The 24,678-nt window shown below is 46.1% G+C and overlaps 2 protein-coding genes across 3 annotated transcripts; one reads left to right on the top strand and one right to left on the bottom strand.

The window, feature by feature from the left end:
- Positions 1 to 1,238: 1,238 nt before the first annotated feature.
- On the top strand, positions 1,239 to 8,342 carry LOC105567865 (protein dachsous-like). The gene is made up of 3 exons (XM_012023095.1): positions 1,239 to 1,683; positions 4,302 to 4,752; positions 4,879 to 8,342. Exons 1-3 carry the CDS (start codon positions 1,395 to 1,397, stop codon positions 7,196 to 7,198), a joined length of 3,060 nt encoding a protein of 1,019 aa, XP_011878485.1. The 5' UTR covers positions 1,239 to 1,394; the 3' UTR covers positions 7,199 to 8,342.
- A 74-nt stretch (positions 8,343 to 8,416) lies between these two features.
- On the bottom strand, positions 8,417 to 19,231 carry LOC105567864 (excitatory amino acid transporter). 2 transcript variants are annotated; one of them, XM_012023094.1, is made up of 11 exons: positions 19,034 to 19,231; positions 16,682 to 16,807; positions 16,366 to 16,573; positions 15,460 to 15,502; positions 15,130 to 15,383; positions 14,813 to 15,046; positions 12,523 to 12,717; positions 12,239 to 12,373; positions 11,586 to 11,694; positions 11,294 to 11,428; positions 8,417 to 10,985 (listed from the first exon to the last, which is right to left on the bottom strand). In XM_012023094.1, exons 1-10 carry the CDS (start codon positions 19,206 to 19,208, stop codon positions 11,306 to 11,308), a joined length of 1,602 nt encoding a protein of 533 aa, XP_011878484.1. In that variant the 5' UTR covers positions 19,209 to 19,231; the 3' UTR covers positions 8,417 to 10,985; positions 11,294 to 11,305. The 2 variants fall into 2 exon arrangements, with proteins under 2 accessions (XP_011878484.1, XP_011878483.1); XM_012023093.1 differs by having other exon boundaries at positions 11,310 to 11,428.
- Between the last annotated feature and the right edge of the window lie 5,447 nt (positions 19,232 to 24,678).

The raw sequence follows: 24,678 nt of genomic DNA, 5'->3' as shown, positions 1-24,678 counted from the left end.
TCTCTCTCTCTCTCTCTCTCTCTCTCTCTCTCTCTCTCTCTCTCTCTCTCTCTTTTTCTCCCCCCTCCCTTATTCTCTCGAACACATCGTACAGAATAATTCTTTTACTGCCGCAGGTGTTGCTACGCCCGACGTATATCACCCGGCCCGGTTGTGAAATCAAAAGCCCGGTTTCTGATGATATACTTCCTCCTAACCCGCACATTGTACTTTACCGAGACGGAGAATCTCGTCTGAATCATCGAATATTATGGAATACATTCGTCTTTCCCCTCATAAATCATCTTTCTAAATTCGTGCAAGAACGTTTCCCGTTTTTGTACGTCCTTTACACCGGGATATTTCTATCTTACAAGTGGCATCGGCTAATCTGTTAACCCTTAAGACCAAACCAGACTAGCAAATGTATCATATAAAAGAAATAGTCGCACTGTGATTATCTTCGCACGTAAAACAATCTCACTTTTTCACTGACCGTTAGCTGGCAGTAGAATTACCAATTTATAATGGCACAAAAATTGTACCAATCTACCTCGGTTGGGAATCTGCGGGGAAAGGCATTTATGTATGGGGACAAATTGCGATCAGATTCACAGTCGCGACGATAAGCGCGTTTCGCGTGCGGTGATTGCGCTATGCAGGACGCATGTCGCGCGCCCATTGTGCCCGCCAAGCCGTTCTCGCGTTACGGTTTTCAATTTCCTCGCGCAACGTCTGGACAGGACGATATTGTAATTTACTTGATGGTGGCCGCGGCCCGACGTCCTCTCCCCTGCGCATGAGAGACTCATCCGTTTCTTCGGACGGATTCGTTTCGACCGTTTCTTCTTGGCAACCGGCCAAGATAAAACGATTCGATAGTACGGATCCAATGCATTTTAAGCACCGATCCCCTTGATGTGTCTTTAACTTCGCGGAAGAGAGGAGCGCGTACGCGCCCATGAGATCCACGCGTTATTATATGTATCGCTCACAATCGTTTCACGGTGACAAAGTGGCTTCGCGATGAGGGGACAAAAGGACGAAGTCAAAGGCACCTTTATGCATAAGGATACAATCTGTCGGTAGCGACCGCGCGGTCCACAATGCGAAGCGATAAAGCTCCTCATTCCGCTCGAGGTCCCCGACAGTCTTCTTCGTTTTCGCCAGGCGCATTTTACTAATTCCGTCGCTATCAGATGCCAGAATAGTACTCGCCATTATCCGATCTACTTGCAGCAATGAGATCGTCGCGTGCGTTTTTCCGCGAGGACCGCAAATGCGCTGTTCATCGACAGTAAACGAGAGAAATGTATTTTCGTTCGTTTATTTAATATCGCTGTACAAACGGCACAGACGCATCTGTTCCGTCAATCAACGTTGAAGAGGCATTGCTTTTAATTTCAGGTACCACCATGGGAACCGTGTTGACGACCATCACGGCGAACGACGTTGACAGTTCGCCGGCGTTAACGTATCGATTCGGCAACGTGACGAGCCCGGGACCCTTTAGCATCGACCGCTACGGCGGCAAGGTTGTCCTGCGGAAGCACCTGGACGCCGAGACGCGTTCCGAGTACACTCTTCAGGTGATCGCCAGCGACGGGATTCACGAGGCGACGACCGATCTCATCGTTCGTGTGACCGATCTCAACGACAACGCGCCGCGATTCGAGCAGCCTGTCTACGTGGCCATCCTTTCGGGTACGTATCGAGGAAGGGCACACCGGTGCCCTTTTCTCCCGCGGGACGAGAGCGCGAGGCGAGCGAGAGACGAGAGCGAGGCAGGTAGCGGATCGTCCGAATCCACCACGATCGAAACTCTGACGATGATCGGACGCGATCGACGATGACCGTCGCGTCGGTTATCGCGTGGCATACGCTCCAGCGAGCATAATTCTTTGATTTATTGAGGAACGATCGCCATCGAGATTGCATCGGTTGTTCCGTGAAGCGGTAGCGTGGGATGGAATCGGGACGAGCGGGCCACGTCGCCGCGCCGCGAGTTACGAGATTTTTCGCGGATACGTTTCGCTGCCGCGTCGAAGTCTCCCGCGACTCTCCGCGAGGATCGCGCATCGAAGAATTCAAGTCTCCCCGTTAACGAGCCAGTCGCGCTACGAGAGTCTCGACAGCTTGGACAAATCTCTCGTTTGGAGCGCGGGTGGTCCATCCGACGCTGCATTGTCTCGCCGTATTGTTTTTGCACCTTACACGCGCGGGGGGAGTCCACGTCGAGATTACGGTACCATCAGTCGGGATTCATTATCGTTTCGCACAGTAAAGTTGTCATTGGTCGCGCGAGTTCTGTCACCCCGCTAGACGATGCATCTCGGTGTCGGCGTCCCGTCGAAAAAAATCGAAGCAGCAGTGGCACAAAGAGATGAAGCGACGGGGGAGGAGAGGGAGGCGACGGGGAGATACAGGCGGGCCCCTCGGTGCGAAATAAACGCGCGTTTAAAAACTGGTTTTTAGTAGACACGCGTTGTCCTGTTGCCCGTGTTCCAAACTCGAATTGACACCGCGCCGAGATAAAGCGCGCGAGAAAGAACGGCGCGGAGCTGGGAGGCGGAGAGGAAGACGAAGAAGAGGAAGATGAGTAAACGAAGACCGATGAAAAGTTAGCTGGTCGAATGTGGGAGAGAAAAAGATATAGCGAAAGAGAAAGGGAAGGAGATGTATAAAGAGAAAGCGAGAATGCGAGATCGGCGGGACAGGGTGGAGAACGAAGGGCGAAGGGAAGCGAGGAATGGCGAGGACATGGGACGGGCGGAGGGAGGGAGGGTGGAAGGAGAGCTGAGGTGGATTGCGAGCTCCTCGCACATAAATAAACGCGAGGACACCGTTTGCGAGGCAGCCGAAAAGCCGCCTTCACTGCAACCGCCGCGCCGGCCCGGGATCGCCGGCTACGAGAGGACTCTCGAAACTTATTAAAAATACATAGGCCCGCGCCTAATGGTGCATTTGGGTGGGCAGCGGGGAGGTAAGGGCTGGGAGGGTGGATTGGCAGGCGGTGGATGTGGAAAGGGCTCGGGCGGGAGGGCTCCCATGAGAAAGCGAATTTGCATCCTCCGCTCCGCTTCGTCTCGCATGTTCGCGAAAAGCTGTGTGCCGTTCCTCACGGGAGGGACGGGCGAGAAACAACGAGACGGGCTGCGGAAGGTTGCGGACTCTCCGTCCGGAGTGGAGGAGATTTCGGCGAGAGTTAATGAAGCGCCTGCCCCGTTAATGGGACTATTATAGATGTTCGTGAGGACGATAACATCGAGATAGATCGGCCTCGCTCACTTCTCGCGTTTTCTCCAAATCGCGCGAATTTTAATTAGATACTCAGGAGCTATTAGAGCCTGCAGATACAATCTACCTTTCTGTACAATGTAAACTTTCAAATTGCCTCGCGGCGCGTTAACGAAGCCGGGGGACGAGCAGCGATGGTCAAAGATCATTTCTCAATCGAGAAAGGCCGAGATAGTCTGGATAGAATAGGATGAAAAGCAATAAGAGAGGTGGATGCTGGAAACACGAATTGATCTCAATGAGAAGATGTCGTGGCGCAAGTGTGTGCGTGCACCGCGGTCATACGCGTGATAATTACAGTTCTTTCCTTCGCCCGACCGTACTCTTTCTTTTTTGCCCCTCCGGACCGCGGCGCGAGGTCCCCGAGGAGGATCGTATCCTCCAGGTTTATTTCGAACCCTCTTCCACGCATCGGTCTACATCTCCCCCCGCCTCGTGCACTTTGGGCCGCGGCTTGGCGCATTAATGCCGAGTTATCCGGCGATTTGAAGCGCATCGAAATGATCTTTGTATGCGCAACGCGCCATCGAGAGAGCCTGCGGAGACCCACGGCACCGGCGCGGCGCGATTTATATATAACTGGTTATTATTTCATACTTCCGTCCGGGCCTGATGTCAAGAAGGCTTATCCTCCTCGCTCGCCGTCCGAAAAAAGGTGTTCGTAATGTCGGTGCCGGCCGGCCGATGGTCGTGGACGCATCCGCAACAAGAAGACACGGAAAGTATTTGAGCTCAGGCCCGCTGATCTCTCGATCTTTCTCCCGCGTCCCTGTCGAGTGGTCCCTCGTACAATGTACGACTCGATAATCGATCTTGCGGAGAGTGCTTCTCGAGTCCCTGCCGCTCACTAATGAATGCCGTCTCGTGTGATATGACGTTATATGAGCTCTCTTTATAATTTCGCATCTACAAATATCTCTCTCTTTACTCGCGCCAGGAGTATAAAAACAAGACGCGCTACGAATTTATGTTAATGTAATTACACGCCGCGTAACATGTCGACTTTTTTTTTCTTCTCATTCCAGAAGGGCAAGGCAAGCAGGAAATTCTGACGGTAAACGCCACGGACGACGACCTTTCGGAGGAGAACAGTCGAGTGCGATATCATCTGCTGCATCCCGTGAAGGGATTTTCAGTGGATCCCGTGACCGGCGTTCTGACTGTTAATCGTACGGTGATACCCAGACCGATACCGAAGGAGATGGATCTGGCGATCGTCGCGGAGGACCACGGCAAACCCGCGGCGTCGTCGATGTGCTTGGTTGTCGTGCGGCTTAGCAATCTGAAGAGCACCCTACCTGGGCGAGAGTACAAGATCATGGTGAAGGAAAATTTGCCGAGGGGTACGACGCTGATGAAGCTCTCCGACGTGGAGCTGCTGGGCGGCGGCATCGTTGCGGGCGATGATAGGACATTCGAGATAGCCAGAGATCGGCTGGTCCTCTCGAAAACGCTCGATCGCGAGACGCGAGACCGGTAAGCGTTCGGAACGTCATTTATTGCGTTGAGTTTTGTTTCAGTTATTGTCTCTTAGCGTTCCTCTCTACTTGCTTTATTTTACAAAATATATAGAAACGACTTCAAGAGTCTTCGATTTTCCAGGTATGTACTGCAGTTGGGCAGCGAGATCGAAAACACGACGATAGGCTCGCTGGTGGGAGACGAGCCGGTAATAGTAAAGATCATCGTGGAGGATGTCAACGATAATTATCCGCACTTTCTCGAAGAGCTCTATCAAGTATCCATCAAGGAAGACGCCCCGCACGGAACGACCGTTGCTATCCTGCACGCCAAGGACGACGACCTGGCTAGTAGCGCGGCGGCCACGTTGGTGTACGACATCACTTCAGGAAACGACGGCGGTCTCTTCCGCGTCGAAAGGACAACCGGCGCGGTCTTAGTGAACTCCACGCTCGACTGCGACCTCGAGCGCGAGGTCTACAATCTCGTGGTGATGGTCTGCGACAGCGATCCAGTCTCGCCTCTTTGCGCGCTCGCCAAACTTCGCGTTCGTCTGGAAGACGTCAACGACAACTCGCCCAAGTTCCCGGTTTCCGAGTATCTCGAGTTCGTCGGTGAGAACGAGCCGATCGGCACGACCGTCTTCTCTGCGCGCGCCTCGGATCTGGATCGCGGCATCTTCGGGTCGTTGAATTACTCCATTGTTTCCGCCGCTGCCAGCGGATTCTCCGACATTGACGACAGCTGGAAGCTGTTTGCGGTTGACGCGACGGGCACCGTTATCACTCGCGCCGTATTTGACTACGAGCAACGGAATCGGTACGCTTTTACATTGCGCGCCACGGATGCGGGCGAACGTGCCGCGGCGGTGCGTGTCAGAGTGGAGATTGACTCGAGAGACGAATTCTTTCCGCAGTTCACCGAAAGGATGTACCGATTCAGAATAAGGAGCAGTGCTCAGATGTTGCCGGGCGCAGTAATTGGTCACGTGACGGCGACCGATCGCGACAAGGGGCCGGATGGCCGGGTCGTGTATCAGTTAACGTCCCAGCATCCTTATTTTAAACTGAATCGCACGACCGGTGCGTTGATCGTGAAGCAGAAACTAATGCACATTGATATGGACGAGTCGTCCAGATTAGTAATCAGCGCGAGTTCAGGCAGGCAGGGTTCTCTGTCTAACATGACGGTAGTAGAAATCACGCTGATGGACGACAACGAGCTGAACGGAGCTAGAGGAGCTACCGCTCTGGCGACGCCGGCGGACATCGGTTCGAACATGGCCGTGGCCACCTCGGGCGGCCTGGCCGATTGGGTCCTGGGTCTGTTGATCGCTCTCCTCCTTCTTATTCTCGCGTTTGGTGCCATCTTCCTCTACCTTCACATTCGTAATCGTCGTCACAAAAAACCCGGCACGAAACCGGGTCTGAACGGCGAGAGCAACGCTACCGCGTCAAACAGCTACGTGGACCCGAGCGCGTTCGATACGATCCCGATCAGAAGCATGACCGGAGTCGGAGCGAGCGGAAACGGCAGTTCCGCGAGTGCCGGGGGAGCGGGCGGCGGCGCATCCTGCCAGTTTGCCCCGCCAAAGTACGACGAGATACCTCCTTACGGAACGTCCAGTCAATCCGGGCAACAGCAAGCTACATCTGAGCTTTCCGGGAGCGATCAGTCGGGCTCTTCTGGCAGGGGCTCCGCCGAGGACGACGGAGACGACGAGGAGATCAGAATGATTAACGAGGGCCAGCAGACTGGCGATTCCGCGAGCGATCTCTCGGTTCACAATACTCAGGAATATTTAGCTAGATTGGGCATCGTGGATCCTCCAGCCGGCACGCCACGGAGACCTCCCGAAGCTCTGCCCCTGGACAGTTTGCATCTGTTTGAGGATGAGGCGAGCACAGAGGCGGACATAGCGACGCTGATCTACGGTAAGATCGGGGAAACCGGACGAGCCACTTCTGGCTTAGAAGTACCAGGTGGACCATCGATGAACGGTTCCCTGAGCTCCATCGTGTACAGCGAGGAGGAGCTCACTGGCTCGTACAATTGGGACTACCTGTTAGACTGGGGACCCCAGTATCAACCGCTGGCTCATGTATTTAGCGAAATTGCTAGGCTAAAGGACGACGCGGCCAGCGTTCAGAGTGGAAATTCTGGTAGTAGCGGCAAGACCAAGTCTGTACATAAAGCACCACCGCCGCCCTTGCTCACGTCCGTCGCCCCAAGGTCGTTGGCAGCGCCGGCGCTAGCGAGAGGGATTCTACCGAGGTCGCCGATCAGTCATGACGCCTCCACCTTTCCCTCCGCTGCGCTGAGTCCAAGTTTCTCACCCTCATTATCACCCTTAGCCACAAGAAGTCCCAGCATCAGCCCGCTCGTGCCACCAGCCACCCAGAGATCCAGTCAAAGTGCCAACCGAGGGATTCCTGTAGCCGATGGCGAACTGAGGATTTGAGGATATCCCGAGTAATCCGGCGTATTTTGTGTACAAGTTTTAATGTTAATCCAGTGATGACTCGCCGGGAAAGCGATAAGACAATGCAATGCCTCGTATAATGCGAATAATATTTCTGTTAATATGCGTTGTTGGATGCGATTTTATCAATGAAATATATGTATATTGCTCTCTCGAACTGTGTGAACAACGTGATCCGCGGGTATGGTATTAACAAGTGATTTTAATTTAGTAATTTCAATTTGTTCGGCCATCGAAAATCATGGCCGAATTGTTCTCCCTGTCACGCGCAAGCGCTACCTTCCCGCGATTGATTGTTAATTATTAACTAATTAATTAAATGTTAACGAAATGTGAACTTTATAAATAATTTTGGTTTATCGTGAGGAACGGTACGAGTGAACTGTGAGCGAGCGAGAGAGAGAGAGAGAGAGAAGCGGGAAAGCGGCGATTGCGCCTTGACAATTCCGTATTTGCTATACGGACGCATGCTTCGTTCCGATCGATAGCTGACTGAAAGCAAGTACTTTCTCATCGGAATATTGTAAATATCCGCCAGCGGCCGCGCCGGCGTTTAGTCATTAAGTAGCATTGTAAATAATAATCTATGAAAATAAACAACGACGTTGTCATAATCAAAAAGATAGACTGTCTCTATATAAGCCGGATGATCGCGCCGTGTTCATCGAGTTCAACTCCGCGTGAATGTGTACAGTAATCTAATTTTATAATTACCGAATTGTCGATACTACGACGAACATGGCGACATCACCCGAATTGAAAACGAAAACGCGCTGCCACGAGCGAACTGATCAAGACACTGGATTTCGTGACAGCGCATCTCTAAAAGCGCCCCTATATAAAGTTCGTTGATTTAATTGTTATTTCGTCCCTGTCCCCTGAGCGCGATCTCGATGTAACGGGGGATGGAATCTCAGCCCGATACATATGCATACGCACTAAATATATATATATTTTGTATATATATATACAAATATATATCATATTTTGTATAAATTGTTCTCTGTACAAAGACTCTTCCAAGGGCCTCACTGCGACATAGGCCTTAAATAAATGAATTTTTTAGGATATTGTTATTTTTCTGCCACATTGTAACATCGAATAAGTAATTTAATTGCATGTTTTTGATTCTTTCAATGTATTATCGAATAGGAAAGGGGAGAAACGACAAGGATTGCTAATGAAGAAGACCAGGTGTTTCCACGTATAAATTCGCTTTTTGTTATACAACACGTTGAGCCTTACAAGTATACACGTATTCTTCGGATTATTTTGATAAGTTTATTCCATGTTTCCTCCGCTCGTTTTACTCCCGTAGCTACTACGTAGTATCCACCACACTCTTTTTAATGCTTGAGCATAAAACGCGCCGAGTAACAGGAGCACCCGAAATATCACCTTGAAAGATATTTCAAACAAAATGAAAAAGTCGTAATTAACCAAATTAACGCGTGATTAAAGTTGAAGAAATAATTGATTAATTATTTATAATTAGCAAGCTTTTCTATTATTATACAAGTTCTAGTCTATTTTATAATCTCTTTCTAATTTTTTTTTGTAATTCATTTTGGTACCATTTCGATGTTTTATGGCAAAATACAAATACCATTTACAGGTGTTAATCTCTAAGTATCTTTACGGAATGCTTGCTCTGAATATTCAAATTAAAAGAATCCGAATTTGGTTCGCTCATCTTTGATAATAAAGATTGATCCTCTCGTAAACGTACGTGCACGAAACCATATTATTTCTTCCGAAGAAATTAATCTCCAAAGGAAATCGAAATAAACGCGTTGCAATTTATACGCAACAAACATTAACGATTGCTAAAAGTAATAATACTATGTACTCGAACAGTTTGTACATTTAAACAGTCTCTACGATGAAACACGTATCGACCTACCTATCTAGTGCCTAGGTATTAGCGAAACCATGTAGGAATCGTTTGCCCATTATTACGTCTAGCAAAATGGTATTATCATATGGTATATCCAGTCTTGTTGGTGCCCGACAACGAGCTGCGCTATTTAAATGTCCCGTTCCCTTTGTCATTCATAGAAGAGTTACTATGATCTTCCGTCGTACGGTTGAAACACACGAACTTGTTTATTCTAAGCTACGGTCTGGACAACATCATATTGGAAGGTATGTTACTCTACGGCAGGGAGCACTAATCGAAGAAGAGTGCAACGAGATAGAATCTTGGACGCAATTGTAATTGATAAAAATCAACGTTATTGAAAGTTTCAAATATCGATTGTTCCCATGTGAAAGAGAATTTTTTCTTTTTGGAAAACCTGGGACAGCCCCGAAATGGTATAAAGCGTTATCTCCGATTTTGAACGAAATACACGTCCAGAGCTTCCACTTCTGTCTCGACAAGCACTCTCTCGCAAAACACTCGTCTTTCAAAAGCAGAACACATAGGAAGGTTCTATACACCAGTTTCCGTCAATTAATGGTCCGATAGTTAAATCGATATGACTTTTAAAATCTATTTAAAGTTCTACCCGCTTGTAAGTCTTCTTTGCTGCATCTTCAGCGTGGAGTTTGTATTGATCTCCGCCGGATATACGTATATTGTTGCCGTCTAATTTTCTCACTTTCTTCCCGTCCCCCTCCCCTCCCCCTTGATTCGTATTGTGATCAGTGACGTAATCGACACGCGACACGCGAAGCGGTCTTTAAAATGTAGCCTAAACTGTATTCTAATAATAACATTGTAGAGCAATTAAAACGTATTTGTTTTATCCTAGATATGTGTAGTATGCACATAGCTACCTAACACAGTTATCACATCAAGCTCCCGCCCCAGAACACCGTAAAAAATTTCTTTATTCCCGATAGAAAGCTATGTATTCGTCGCGTCATTGATTGACAGTCGTGCTCAATCCCCGGATTCGGAGCTAGGATGTTCGTTCTAAGTCACATCGAGAAGCGTCAGGTGTTGGAATTGGCGTCTACACTTTCGCGCGACGAACGATATAACTGGAGAAAGGAAAACAACAACCCAGGCGAGATTTTACTTTCATCGCGCCCTTGGTTGGCGCATCGAAATAAGGCACCACATTCGACGCTGATTGTACGACCGATCGTGAAGAACCGATTCCTGACGGAGACGCCGATCGTGTCGGTCATCTCCGGGGTTTGCTAGTGCCGAGTCTGTAATGTACGATCGTCAGCCATCATTTGTTCGAATGTGAGTCGGTCAATCGGATTAACGTCTTTACTAATTCAGCCTGATTCCCCCTGGGGGTCATTGAAAGACTTGTATATCCCGACCTTTTGCCCATGCAGCATCGAGCGTAATTATTGCGGGGATCGTTGAACGACTTTTCGCCTGTGCAACATCGAGCGACAAAATGCGCGATCCTCGAGTCTTTGGAAGCCTCGATCGTCTGTTCAATTTTTTATTGCTGTGCCTGCGTCACATGTAACACGTGCTCCGTCCTTATTGACTGTTGAATATCTTCGTGTCTTCATGGGCGATCGCGTTTTCCCGCAAGAGCTGCCGTCCTGCTGGTGTGGAACTTCTTGCGGAGGATCTTTATGAACCTCGAGGATTATTTGTAAAACCAAAACAAATAGAGGAACTAAACGCGCCTTCGGCGCGGAGTACGTCTTTTGATCCTCGTTGAATAATGCAAAACAGATGGCAGAGTCGATTTACTTGTAAGATTCTGCGGCGATAAATTATTTCGCGGGGCTGACCGTTAGTCAAACGGTCTCTTCCGTCACACTTCTCGACATGTGCAATATTCCGAATCTGCAAGAGAGGAGGAACGGTCTGTAGGACACTCTCGCTGTTCAACTTGAAGACTTGACGCGGAAAAAATGCGCAAATGCCATTTGCTTGATGTTACTTTTACGATGAGGGAGATTGACGTAATGATTGTAATGCGTGCGAAATGCGTATGAACCTTACGGCGCTCAGCTGGCTTTGATGATCTTCATTTTTTCCCGTCAAGTCCCCGCTTGCTAATCGGCAGATAAATCAGCAATTCGCAAAGCGATGGTAATTGATGAATCGACATGATGTTAAAATGACCGTACAAAGTGATAGCCTAGCCCTACCAACAAGCGTGTTTACTTGGCGATCCCCGTTATCCGCGTGTCGTCTTGCATCTCGACGACGACGGTATCAGGATCAGGTACCCTGTTAGCGGTAAGACATCCATTGGCGATGGTGGTCGGTAGCACAGTCTCCGACTGGAATTAAATTGTCCGTTACGTACGTCAACGTGCAAAAAAAGTCGTTTTACACCTTAGAAACAAATAGGACGAATTGTCGAGTGAACGTTGAAGACATTTCTTCTCATTTCAATTATGTAATTACACAGTGATTAACATAGATTATATATTTTACTTGATAGGCTGCTGCGTCCAGTGCCATCAGTTCCTTTTTCGACAGCTGCTCGACGACTGCGGCGGCGTAACAATCTCCTAGCATGTTATTGGTAGTCCTTATCCGATCTCTAATCGATAAAATATTCGCGTTAACAATTGTATAACAAGAAACTTACATTCTTTCATTATGTTTATATAATAATAGCATATAACGATTGCATATACGTATAATCACAGGCCGGTATTCATAGTCAGATGGTCAATTCTGTATCTTACAATATAGTGAAAACGCTGAAAGTACTTTTAGCACTTTCACTATAGTGTAAGATACAGGATTGACCCACTGATCTTGTATTCAAGACTGTCTTGAATTTATTTCAAGATACTGTATGGACCATTTCAATGGCTACGGGGTATCTAAAGACGATCTTAAATAGAAGATGTGTGGCTACGAATACCGCCAATATTGTTATTGCAGCATTGTTTATTGCGAAACGTTTCGTCGATTGTAAAGAGTGAATCATTTATAATACGCGTATGATATTTCTGTTCTTATAGTTCTCAAAAATGAGATTAGCGTGACGCGATACTTAATCTTGGAACATATATCGTAGCATCGTGTACGTATCATAGATGTGTCATGAGCAAGAGAATATTTTATTTGACACTCACACGAACCAGTCGATCGCGAATAAAAGAGAAACGTCATTGACGGGAGCATCAATGGCACTTAGGACAACCAACAGCAGCACGAGCGCAGCGCTTGGTACAGAGGCCGACGAGACGGAAGCAGCGGTGGACGTCAAACTTGGCAAAAAAAAAGAAGGATGACAATAAAAAGTGAGGCAAAGTAGCGATAAATACAGACAAATGTGACCAAATGGGATGGAATAAGATGATTTCCGTGGAATTGATTCGGTAGCGAGGCAGCTTATTGAAGGGCGAGGGAGACTTACATAACGGTGATGATCTCTCCAAAGCCCAGGAAGATACCGTTCATCTGGGCGATGAATATGCTGGCAACGGCGACGAAGAGCGCGGTACCGTCCATGTTGATATTGCAACCGATCGGCAGGACGAACCTGGTGACTCTAGGGTCGACTCGGAGCTTCTCGGTCATCAGACGAAAAGTCACGGGGAGTGCGGCAGCCCTGTACAAAGCTGCGTTAGCAAAAATCGGGCAAAGCAGACTTCCGTTGATGATAGAAAGACTCGCTCCGCATCGCCTGTCGCTGCAGTCCTGGTGGTCATTCTGGCGTAAACTTACGGGGCAGATATATGGCGGCGGTTTATTTATCAATAGTTTCTCAGAGACGTAACCGACCAAGGCTTGAGTTGAAATAGAACGAATGTAGGGAATCAGCGGAAAGAATGGTATATGAAATAAGGAAAAATACTCGGAATTAACATCGGCGCATTATTAACTGCGGATAGTAGAAAGAGTGCCAGAACAACTGCCAGAATGACCGTGAGAATAATCTGAAAATGAACCGGGATTAGCTTAAATCACAATCCGCCCAGGACATCCGCTAGGCCGCGTCATCCGCCACGGATCCTATAACAGACAATCGTATGTACCTTCATGTTGCGGCCATCAATTACTTACCAAGCGCTACCCTCGGTCTCTTAAAGTCAACCACCTGCAAAAGGCCGCGTGCAGTGCGTGTTCTAATACATCATCATGATATTCATACAGTCTCTGTTCAGATACACTGAGAACAGTTTCTCAGTCAGTCACAGTGTACGCACAGTTGTACGCTCTCTTCTGGAAACAGTTAATCCACAGAGAAAACAGATTGAGTTAGATACAACTGTATAAGACCTAGCTGGATCATAAACAATACTGAGCACCGCTAAAAACAATAATACCAGGGGTGGGAAAGGCGACGAGGGAAGGGAGGGTGCAGTGATCGAAAAATAAGAGTAATTGGGACGGTACGGGAATAATTTATTTCGTATGTATTAGACGTACGTTGGACTGCGGATGAAAGAAAGAGAGGAAGGATCTCAGAGGTGCGAACTGAATTCGATTCGTAAGTGCGAACTGAAAAAATGATCGTTGCTTTGCGTGACTCTCAAAAATGAATTATTCAAGAGAGACAAATAATCGCACGTCGTTCAGGAGTACAGCCGGTCATCGACATCCTCGTCGTACCTGCAAGAGCGAGCTCGGCACAAGCAACCAATATTTTTTCAGTTCCGCCAGTTCATTGTTAAAAAACAACGTACTTAAGATTAATCGTATGGTTTGGCGTGGAAGTCTCCTTTGGCTCGGTTTCCTCTTCCCCTTCCTCGCCATCGCGAGGGAAGAGCTCGAAGATACCGATTAGGGGGATCCTTAGAAGACTTCCACGCCGCGAATCAGTCCAAGTAACACGGAGTCAGCAGATCGCCGGTTTGAGAGCAATATCGGACGTCGATATAGTTTCACTTTTTCGCGACAACACGCAGCCGTGTATCTTGAAAGCCATCCCGTAATTTCTCATCTCTGCGTTTACGTTTCGCGCGACGACGAAATTCCGTTTGCGTCACCGTAACAATCTGGCTACGAGCTTTCGGAAGTTCGTATGGCTTGGTGGTCGGGAACCGGCGGTATCAGCATTCTAAGTGCTATTCGGAACTGCATACCTCTTTCCCTCTTTTTCTCTTTCTCATGTGGCATGGCGAGCTCTCCTCGCAAGCAAACATTAAAAGAGATTGTCATATATGGAGGAAAGACTAACGGGATCATTCGGGAGTTGACCAGCTCTTCCACAACGTTTTTGTTTCTATCGAAAACTGAACAAGAGGATTGTACGAAGCAATTTTGCCGAAAGTTATGTAAAGCTGGCTTGAATGGATTTGGAAAGGGACATCGGGATTGTGGCCTCGCAAAGCCTCCACACAGCTGGCTGAAACATATTGTCTCCCATCAATCGATTCGATCAATATACGTCTTTCATCGCCACGTATCACTCATTGTCTGTTTCGCTTTACGGCGTCAAAATGTTTTGAAATCAACTACTTGCACTATCAATCGCGCGACAGACCAGCTCCATTTCGCGTAAGCATAGAAAGATCCGCGTGACAAGAAACAAAAGAATGAGAGGGAGGAGGTAGAGATGGAATGTCTGCGGGAGATGAACGATGGAGGGACGGAGGTTACGCAGGTCAGAAAGTACGATCACAACGTCGACCGAGGCCCTGTGAGGCAGGCGAAATGGATTCTCTCAAGGTCGGGCTCGGGTTCGAAGATCGACGACTCACGTTGATGCCATGGCGAAGGCGGTGAGGGTACCCTGGGCCAGGCCGGCGTAGAATTTAAAGGGGTTCTTTCTAACGAAGGCCGCATATATCAGCTGCATGATCACCAGCTGATAGAAAAAGACACCGATCGCGATCGTGACGATGAACCACGCCAGTTGCGACATCACCAGTACCAGGTCATCCACGCCGAGTATTTTGCCCGCTATTACGGAGGTGATGCCGATCGGTGTCATCCTGAAAGCGTGACATTTTCACTCCGCTGTGCTACGAGGCGACGTGAAGCCACGAAGGTGTTCGCTTCCGATTTGCACGCTCACCACATGACGGTCGAGACCATTCGCATGATGACCTCGAACACAGCCTTGAAGAAGTCTATGACGACTTGACCTTTCTCACCGAGTGTTCCCAGAAACGTACCGAAGACTAGGCAGAAGAAAACTATACCCAGTGTGTTCGTGCCGCTTCTATACTGCACCACTCTTATCAGTTCCTCGTCTCCCAGAACTGCTGTTGGTAGCTGGTCGGTCACGTTCTGGAAGGGTTGCTTTTTTGGGACGTACACCGTGTGCGCCTGTAACAACGCCCTTGTTTAACACCAATTTCATTTCGATATTACCGTAAGAATCCTCGCAAGGGCATATCCTCACCTGCTGGAAGGCTGCTTGGAACAAATTGTCCGGAAACATGTTCCTGCGGAAATATCAATCGCAAAATCGTACGTATTTCAAATATTGCTCAACACATTAAGTAGACAATATCTTCGTGCATTCTACGAGACAGGGCTGCATATTTTAAAAATAACGCTTTTCCCGCGTCCTTCGTTTTATTCATAGTCCTTACACATTGATTAAGTCTCGCGGCGCAAGCTCTGGTGACTTTTCAATAAAAACGATCTTACGTTGCCCCGCTGAAGCGAACAATTGTTAAATGGTTTCCGATAATCGAGCCGCGATATCTCGATTTTAATACAATGTTGGAGGATCGTGCTTGGGCGTCGCGCGATTTTTAAGTGGAGTTTTTGAGCGCCCGCCTCGCGTGAATAAAATACGCACGATCGATGAACTATTTTCGTCCCGACGGACAGTATCTACGATCACGATGAATTTCGTTTAGCGGAGTTTACGAATCGTGAAATGCCACGACCTTAATCCGACTTAGATAACTATGTTACCACAATGATTCAGCGACGGGACGGTAAGAGAGGAGTATCGCGGATCGATATTATTTCAATGTCGCGTTATCATTGTGCGCGCATTTCTCAAAGTTTTCGCACTGGTAGAACCGCAGCGGAAGCGCTTGACCTATTTTTGCTGGCGGCTCGAAAGCTGCGAAAATATAGTCGACAATTCGTGCAGCGACACGCTCGTGCGCAAATTCGAAAGGAAACAAATCGGAATTGATTAACATTATTTTCTCGCCGTTTCGTACGCGCTGACCTTCGCACCCGATTTACCTCCGTTTTCAATAGGAAAACTTCCAAGTGAGTCTATGTACATTATTGATACTGACAGAATCGATAACGGGCGATGAGAGATATCGCAGACATAATTTACCTTCCCAGGTCGAGCAGGCTGTCTAATATGTTAACGGCTCTCGCGTGATGCGAAGGACCGATCGATTCCCTGATGCCGGGATTACCAGGATGAATAACGAGGACTAGGGCTACGCCGAGCACAGCGTTGAGCAAGGATGTCAATATGAAGTACACTAAAGTCCGAACGGCGATCATTCCGTTCATCCTGGCGTTTAAGCTCGCTGAACCTGATATACGTAAAAAAAATATGATTAAGATACATTTGTACGCTTTAATTCAGGGTGAGCGAGAGTGAGTGAGTGACTGAGAGAAAGAGAGGGGGGGAGGGAGCTTACCTGATATGAGGCTAGCGATTACCAGAGGTAAAATCATTAGCTTTAGCAATCTCATGAAGAGCTCTCCCGGATAACTGATTAACATCACCGCATCGTCCCCAAGGTCCAGAGGTCGTAAGCCAAATCCTGCGAGGAGATATTACCAGATTGACTCGCGATTCTCCGCCACGGGAACTTTACTTTCTCATTTTCTCTCGCAATAAAACACTTGGGGATTTCTACTTGGATGCTTGGCCTTGAGTTATATTTAAATGCGATAAATTGGCTTATTATTCGATTGCGAAGAAAGGGCGTCGCAGTTGATGAAAAGGTGAAGGTTTGAGTAATTTCTTTTCCACCGGATGATGTAAGATTAGTTGCATAAGCTATCTATGTCCCGGTGAAGGGTATAACGCGTAAAGTATATCTTTTTCAAGCGAATCATTTATTTTGCAAGAGATCGTGCGAGGAGTATTCCGTCAACATTTGTAAAAAAATAAAAGAGCAAAAGGAAGAGTAGAGACTGGTGTGTAACCTTGAATCTTTCATCTGTGTCGGAAGGGGATATGAATGAAAGCTTTGATTTAGGCTGATCTATCGAGCGGCGTCGTATAAATTATTACATTGCCATCAACGTTTCTACTTATAGCAGAGCGTCTATGGACGCCCCGTGCGTTCGCCCATCGGGTACCGAATCAAGCTGCTGGAAAATGGAATTTTGTGCAGCTCGCATATTAATTGTTTTATTAATATTTTCGTTAACTGCGAAATGTTTATTCTTATGTGCCCACGTCAAACGTACAGATTTACCAAGTAATTCGATAATGTAATAAAACGTTTTTCGTGTTACACTTCAGTTAAATGAAATTATTTCCATTTCTCTGACGTGTATAGCGTAAAATAATAAAATCGATTCTCACTTAATTAAATATGTTTCAACATTTATTAACATTCGCGGGTGAATCGACCGACATATTCGCGATATAATATTTATACATTACACAGCACGTTATAATCATGGAAATGTTATTAAATTGGCTTCAAGAGAGATCAAACCGACGTAATGAAATTTTTAAGGGAAACCCTACGTCGATGAGTAACACCTTTTAACGAGATAAACGGTGTTGCTTATTTTTACGTAATCGGAATGATAATTTCGAACTGGGTCGTTCGTGGTATACGTGTAAAATCGATCTATGCTCACTCGTATTATAAGCATGAAACGTATTATGCCACCGCTCACGTACGATTTCCACAAACGGTTGACATGACACGGCATTCATTACGATTGTGCGGGTGTGTGAGTGTGTGTGTGTGCGCGCATACAACTTTCATTACGGAATAAAAATCTAGCATATGTTTGTAAAAATGATTAATTTAATTTTTTGGTTCCCCAACAATCGCACGAATTTATCGTCCACACAAGAACTTGGAGCGTAAGAAGCGACATTAAGAAAGAGCAATCAGTCGTTGATGTGACAAAGGAAGAAATGCCGACTGAAAAAAAATTGCCGTTGCGTTGAGTTAGATTGAAATCTAGATAATATGAAACGAGCTCCATACAGAGCTGCTAAAAAGATTATATGTACGATAACTATCGAATGGCGGTCATAATTTATGGCCGACGCGTAAAGAGACGAAACATTGAAAACGCGACTGATGGTTCGTGAGATATAAATACTTTCTATCGCGCTAGTTATTAGTTTCCATTTAACGTCTGCTTGATTCCTTGTGTCTTTCAATGTCAGCACGCAAACAGTAAATGACTGTACGATGCAATTCGAAATTATTATCAAGCGGTTATTTGTCCCAAGGTGCTTTGTTCTTTCTTAAATACAGCGAAAAGTGACGCTTCTTCAAAAGGAAAAAAAAGAAACGTTTCGAATCGAAGAAGAAATCCCCAAATGCTCCAATTTCCAATCGTGCTTCCGGTAAACAATTTTTCATGCATGCACACGAACAAATATATAGAATTATATGAAAGGGTACATGAAATATATTCATACGTATTTTTACATTGTGTATTTCTATATCAATTCCACAAGTTCTGTATATACTTTTATAAATGTATACATGCTTTTATATAAAAGGTTTTTTAAAAATTGCGAAAAATGTGTAGGTACAAAATGATATATAATTATAAATGAACAATTTTTCCCTGTAAAAAGATTCTTCATATAAAAGCGTGTATGAATCTATAAAAGCACACAGAACTGTGTAGAATTAATATGGAAACATACAATGTAAAAATATATGGACACATTTGATGTATATTTTTATATAATTCTATATAATATTCATGCTCATGCATGAGAGTGTTTTACCGGATTAGTACTTCAACAAGGAAGAGACAAGTATTTCCGCGTCGCTCACCGAGAGTTATGCCGAAGAATACGCCGGATAGGGTGACCAGGAGCAGCAGGTTCTCTCGCATCCACTTTCTGGTGTCGGCGGTCACCTTGCGGGGACCCTGAGAGGCCGAGACGTCCTGCCCGCCCATCTTGGCGAACAGATATTCGGAGAATCGGGCAGAGGACTTCTCTTCCATCTCACTGGGCCGCCAGCAAGCGGCGTACCAGGAGCCGGTGCTGGTCGCGTACGAACAGGCCGATCCTCCCGCCGATCTCCCCAAGCTCCCTTCTCGCGATCTCTCGCGGCTAACGGCGGGGCCCCGGCAGCACCACGACGACGACGGGTTGCCGTTTTGGGGGTGTTTCGGTAAATCCGTGCGGAAGGACCAATCACTCGCGCCTACCAGACGTCGTAGTAGCCTGGCGGCCTGGCGAATGCCTACTAATTCGATCGTGGTACCGGGATGGGATTGGACTATCTTCCTAGCGATAGGTGATAACAAACTATCAGTGGCTTCGCTGGAGCTCGCGAGACCGTGCAATCTCCACTCGGCCTCGGGCTTGTAGTCTCGCACGACCTCTCTGTACGAAATGCGTAGTATCCTCTGCGAAGAGTGCGAGACGGCCCGAAACGACCCGTGCGCTCCAAGCTGTGCGTATCCCTCTGATCGTAAACGGATAAGCTGCCGCGAGGAGTCTCGATCCGTAAGATTCTCGGGAAATCGTTCGAACGGCCCCTTTGCTCGAAAGCGAAACGTTCGCGCTGTTGCACAAGGTCAGTTACCCAAGTGGGCCCTGTTGGCGATCGTTTCTTCAAGTACGACGATGCTCTACCGTCTCCGACTGGCGCACTTCACCTTGTGAAGCTGATTCGACGGGGAGGAACTGGCGGTACCAGGGAATCGATGCGCTCGCACCGAAAGCGACGATGACGAAGACGAAGACAACGAAGATTCAATGGACTGTTCTAATCAGTACTGCCGACGTAACTGAGCGTGCGCGTGGACTTCCGACACGTTTCTCGCGAAGGATGAGCCCCGACTGCCTGGTTACCGGCGGACATTGCCGTATTGATTTGCTAGGATTTCGCCGTATCCCCGAGCGCACCCCGTTCTCTCTCGCCCGGCGACGACAGCATAACGCCTGCGCCAACTCCGGTGGTTAAAGTCGGTCGCTAAAACGTGGATACGCACTACCCCCGATGCTGCGCGGTGGTGCATCGAGATGAGCGAAGCGCGCCTGGGGTGGAAGGAGAAGATCGAGAAATGACGAACAAGGGGGTGGTCGGGATGTGAGCCTTGACACGCGAAAGAGTAGCGAGGACGGGAGAACGCGGCCGATGGGGTGGCGGAAACTTCGTCAGACGTATCGCCCGATCTTAAGGCCGAGTCAGACCAGCAATGGCTCGGACTGGATTGGGATTGGCGACTGACGATTCTCTTCTGGCTCCGATTAAATCGCTGGCTGCCTCGCTCTCGTTGGCTAAGGGACAGTCGTCAGTCGCCAATTCCAATTCAATCCGAGTCAACAATTGCTAGTCTGATTCGGTCTTTAGGGCGCCGCGAGACGCCGCTCCTATACGTTTTACGACGTACTTTGTTCCGCGTCGCGGATCCAAGTACTTCGCGCAGCACGTCGCAGAATCGGAGCACATTGTTCAGACGCAATTCTACGTTCTCCAATCCCGAGACATCAATGTATCGTTTGACTGAAGAAGAAAAACGTTGGCCCCCTTTCAGGATTTGAATGAATTTTTACACACAAGGGCGGTACACTTACGTCAGCGGTGGCCCCGCGTGGAATGACGCTTGTCACGAATACATGTGCAGCTCGTTAGTACACTTATTTTAAGAAACGTGGCAGTCCAGTTTTATTTTAAACGTATAACACTTAGCGAGTCGAGTGCAATATTGCATGTCAAGTCGTTGTAGCACGTGACGTATTGAGTTAAATATTAGCATATTTTGCTTTTGCCTATTTTTTCGTTTAAATTCTCTCCAATCGTGCTCTTAATGTAAAAAATTCAACGGCTTACTATCAGACGAGAACTAAAACAAGATGAGGGGAAGAACGATGGAAGAAGAAATTGTTGCGCAGAAGGATTCATAAGTTTCGCGTGAAAAGATGCGCATCTTATAATTTAAGCACGAAACGTACTATGCGAAAATAATGCTATTAAAAAATATATATATCACGCCTTTGCTTTAGCGGAGACTGGCGAGTTGGACAACTGTCTGACCGAACGTGGGTAACTACTACCTTTGTTCGACCGCGACTACTGGCGACTGTTACTACTGGCGAGTCCGGAAAAGAGCGGAAAGGATGTCTGGAAACAATAAAAGATGGAGGCACAACATTCGAACGACGATCCGCTTATTTCTCATCGCGATCAGAAAATTCTACTAGTAAAAACTGTATAATTAGTTCGGGGGGACGAGAAATGCAATTACTTCGCGTTAAAAGATACTGCACTAATAAGCGTGTCAAATAAGGAAACGAACGACTGAGCGACTCGCTAAATCTGTAAAATTCAATACAGTGGAAACATCAATTTTATTTTACTCCCAATAGCGTATCGCTTTTGTATAATAATTACGTTACGTCGCTGTCGGCTGCACTCACCTCGTGGAAAATTGGAAAAGCGGCACGAGATCCCAATTGACTGGCCGTACAAGCGTAATGAAAGGTATGTAACGCCAGAATATATTCGCGACATTATTAATAGAGTGTAAGTTATTTAGTCGCTTATTGAAGCAAATAAAAATTGTGCAATTACTCGCATTACTACTGTAGCAAGTCAAATGGACAATTTTGTGAAAACAATACCCTTTATTAAGCGCAGATTATTGGTATTGAATTACTAACAGCTTGACGCGATCACAATGGATATCCTGCCGTGCATTAACAATTAAACTTCGTCGATTAATAAAAAGTATTAACAAAGTACAACCACAATCTTGTTAATCCCTTTTCTCAGCCTTCTGATTTCTTTCGCCAGTAACTCGCTGGACCAACGCTGAAGAAATGATATCCGAAAGACGATTACGCTTTGAAACACAAGTCCGCGGAGCCAGAAGGAATTTCCTACGGCACGTCCCGCTGACGAATGTTCTTCGAAAGGTGTGAATTAAGTAATCTGTCAACGGAAGAGTATTTGAAACAGGCCATCCTGTTGAATAATGGAAGGTTCCTCGCAATCCGAGTCTGCAGAATGTTACGAGAGTCAGGTCTCATCCGCCTCGTAAATAATCCAGAAGCACGAGGACACGACACGGGGGCACCGAGTGTGTAACGGGCGAACGCCTATTTACCGATATACACGGCGCAATGTGTTTCGCATCGCTCTTCCGTAAACCCTAAAACTTGCCGTGAGATCCGAGACTTGGGCGCCCGCATTCTAATATTGAAGGAGGGGAGAGAGATGTTTCTCCTTCGCAAGGGAAAAACATCCCTTATCCGCGCGTAACTCACGCTTAATCCGAACGAAAATCTCGTCCTCCGGCGAGATAAGGTTTTTGGTTCAGTACGGCAGTGTCCCGCATGTATTAAACGCATGTTCCCGGAGGAGCCCGGGAACCAAATTAACCCTTTGAAGCATTATACATTTTTCTATTGAACCATTTTTTGTGAAACTTTGTATACAAGGGTTTTTGGGGTCGCTGACCACGAATCCGTGTTATCAGATTTTCATAATTCAAAATGGTGGATTTAAGATGGCGGAATTCAAAACTTAAAAAAATAACATCATTCAACTGTAATTCAACTATGCTAAGAAACATTCCCATAAATAAATATGTATAGAATTATTTGCACTTATTTTTATAAAATTTTTATCTTATATATTTTTAACATGCTTTCGAGAATTAAATTACAGATATCGTAATACTTTGCTATGTTGGCCATGTGCAATAGTATAACTTTAATAATTATTCGACAACCATGCAAACAATCGTCTTAAACTTTTGCATGGAGGACAGATTCCCATAGACGAATATTTTCTATAAATTTGAATCTATTTTTATCATCTCCATTTCAGCAACCATCCTCCTTAACCCGATGATCGGATCCTTTGCCTCTGACACTTCCTTCTTGCAATGTGTAATATATTTATACATATATTTTACATAACATGTTTTATTAAATTTTATTAAATGTTAAAAATTATTTTTGAACGTAATCCACACAACATACTTTATTTGGGATATTCTGTAGAATTCTAAATTATCTCAAACTTTTAAATATATTTTTCCTGAAAGATTTGTAATAAGTCTTTGACATTACGACTACATACATTGTTGTATAAATATTATGTTAAAAATCAATCTGAATAACACTTTATTCAGACATTATATACAATGTATGTATATAATGAGTTAATACATATTTACATATATATGTATATATATACGTAATAATGCAAATCCCTTTCTAACAAAGAGATGTTCATAGCGCGAGTGTCATTAATATCGAACAGTTGAAGCCTCTTTTCCGCGATGCAGATTGGTTTTCTCGAAGCGCGGTGTGCTTCACTTCTCTTTTAGATTCATAGTAAATGAAGATTTACAGTTTAGAAATATACGCTTGTATACACCAATTATTAAGGTAAAATCTCTAATCTTAGTAATTAGAATTTAAGTAACGACGATTTTTGTTCCGATACATTTTCTCGAGTGAACAGAATTAATCGTTAATTTAATCAACACCAATAAGTCCGCAGAATAATACACAAAACGTAGTAACAGTCACAGAACGAAGTAATGTAAAATATTAAGTACGGAATTTTCAATGTCGTAGGCGGGCCAACAAATTCTCAACGTTCGTTTGTCAAAAGTTTGTTTTTCTCTCGGCGCGGTGACGTATGATGTTTTTGCGTGCCATCGTGTACTCGAAGGCACGCGAAGGTCGCTCTCACTCGCTCGCCGAACGTCGAGCCGGCGAGCAGTGGCGAGAGTCGCTCCGTGCGTGTCATTATTTGTGCGTTATCGGTTTCCAAGACTCGATCGTGGTTAATGCAGGGATAAATCGCTATTGACTGGCACACGTTTATTAGTGACAAGTAACGTTCCTCGATTAATGATTAAGTTTCTACAGCTTGTAATGAGAAACGAATTGAGACGACGGTTCTTTCTTAACCTATACGTACATAGATATTTCACGAGACTAACTCATCTAAATCATGAATGTAAACCGTGGTATTTTGTCGCGGTTACATCTCGTTTACGCACCGCGCTTTTAATTATCTATCGATTTCGCGTTCCATTTTCGGGAAAAGAGAGAAAATTATGCGACTTCGGCGTTCACGCTGTAATTCGCTCTGTCGTTCTTCGCAACTCGAACGGGCAGACAGTAAAGGCTGGTCTACAATACATGGAGTAAGCTGGAGTAAGGAGTAGGAGTAAGTAAATAAATCCATTTTATTTCTTACTCCTACTTCAGCTCTTAGGCTTACTTTCGGTGAATCAAAATGCCATCAATCAGTGTTACAATTATTTTAAAAATCATGCCCGTATTTCAGCTTCCTTACACCAAAAGCTAGAAGTTAGGGCTCTCCCTTACTCCTTACGGGCATGATTTTTAAAATAATTGTAACACTGATTGATGGCATTTTGATTCACCGAGAGTAAGCCTAAGAGCTGAAGTGGGAGTAAGAAATAAAATGGATTTATT

The sequence above is a fragment of the Vollenhovia emeryi genome, unplaced genomic scaffold (assembly GCF_000949405.1).
Source record: "Vollenhovia emeryi isolate VEMERY1.0 unplaced genomic scaffold, V.emery_V1.0 DF939133.1, whole genome shotgun sequence".
NCBI lineage: Eukaryota > Metazoa > Arthropoda > Insecta > Hymenoptera > Formicidae > Vollenhovia > Vollenhovia emeryi.
The sequence above is the reverse complement of the archived record's forward strand: the minus strand, read 5'-3'. Positions and strand labels throughout refer to the sequence as shown.

Excerpts from the sequence above, each read along its gene's own strand:
- LOC105567865 (XM_012023095.1), top strand. The coding sequence starts at position 1,395 with ATGGGAACCGTGTTGACGACCATCACGGCGAACGACGTTGACAGTTCG. Across the intron at positions 1,684-4,301 it reads CTACGTGGCCATCCTTTCGG|AAGGGCAAGGCAAGCAGGAA; the intron begins GTACGTATCGAG and ends TTCTCATTCCAG. Across the intron at positions 4,753-4,878 it reads GATCGCGAGACGCGAGACCG|GTATGTACTGCAGTTGGGCA; the intron begins GTAAGCGTTCGG and ends TCGATTTTCCAG.
- LOC105567864 (XM_012023093.1), bottom strand. The coding sequence starts at position 19,208 with ATGGAAGAGAAGTCCTCTGCCCGATTCTCCGAATATCTGTTCGCCAAG. Across the intron at positions 12,374-12,522 it reads GGAGAGATCATCACCGTTAT|TTTGACGTCCACCGCTGCTT; the intron begins GTAAGTCTCCCT and ends TTTTTTGCCAAG. Across the intron at positions 11,695-12,238 it reads TTCGCGATCGACTGGTTCGT|AGATCGGATAAGGACTACCA; the intron begins GTGAGTGTCAAA and ends TTTATCGATTAG.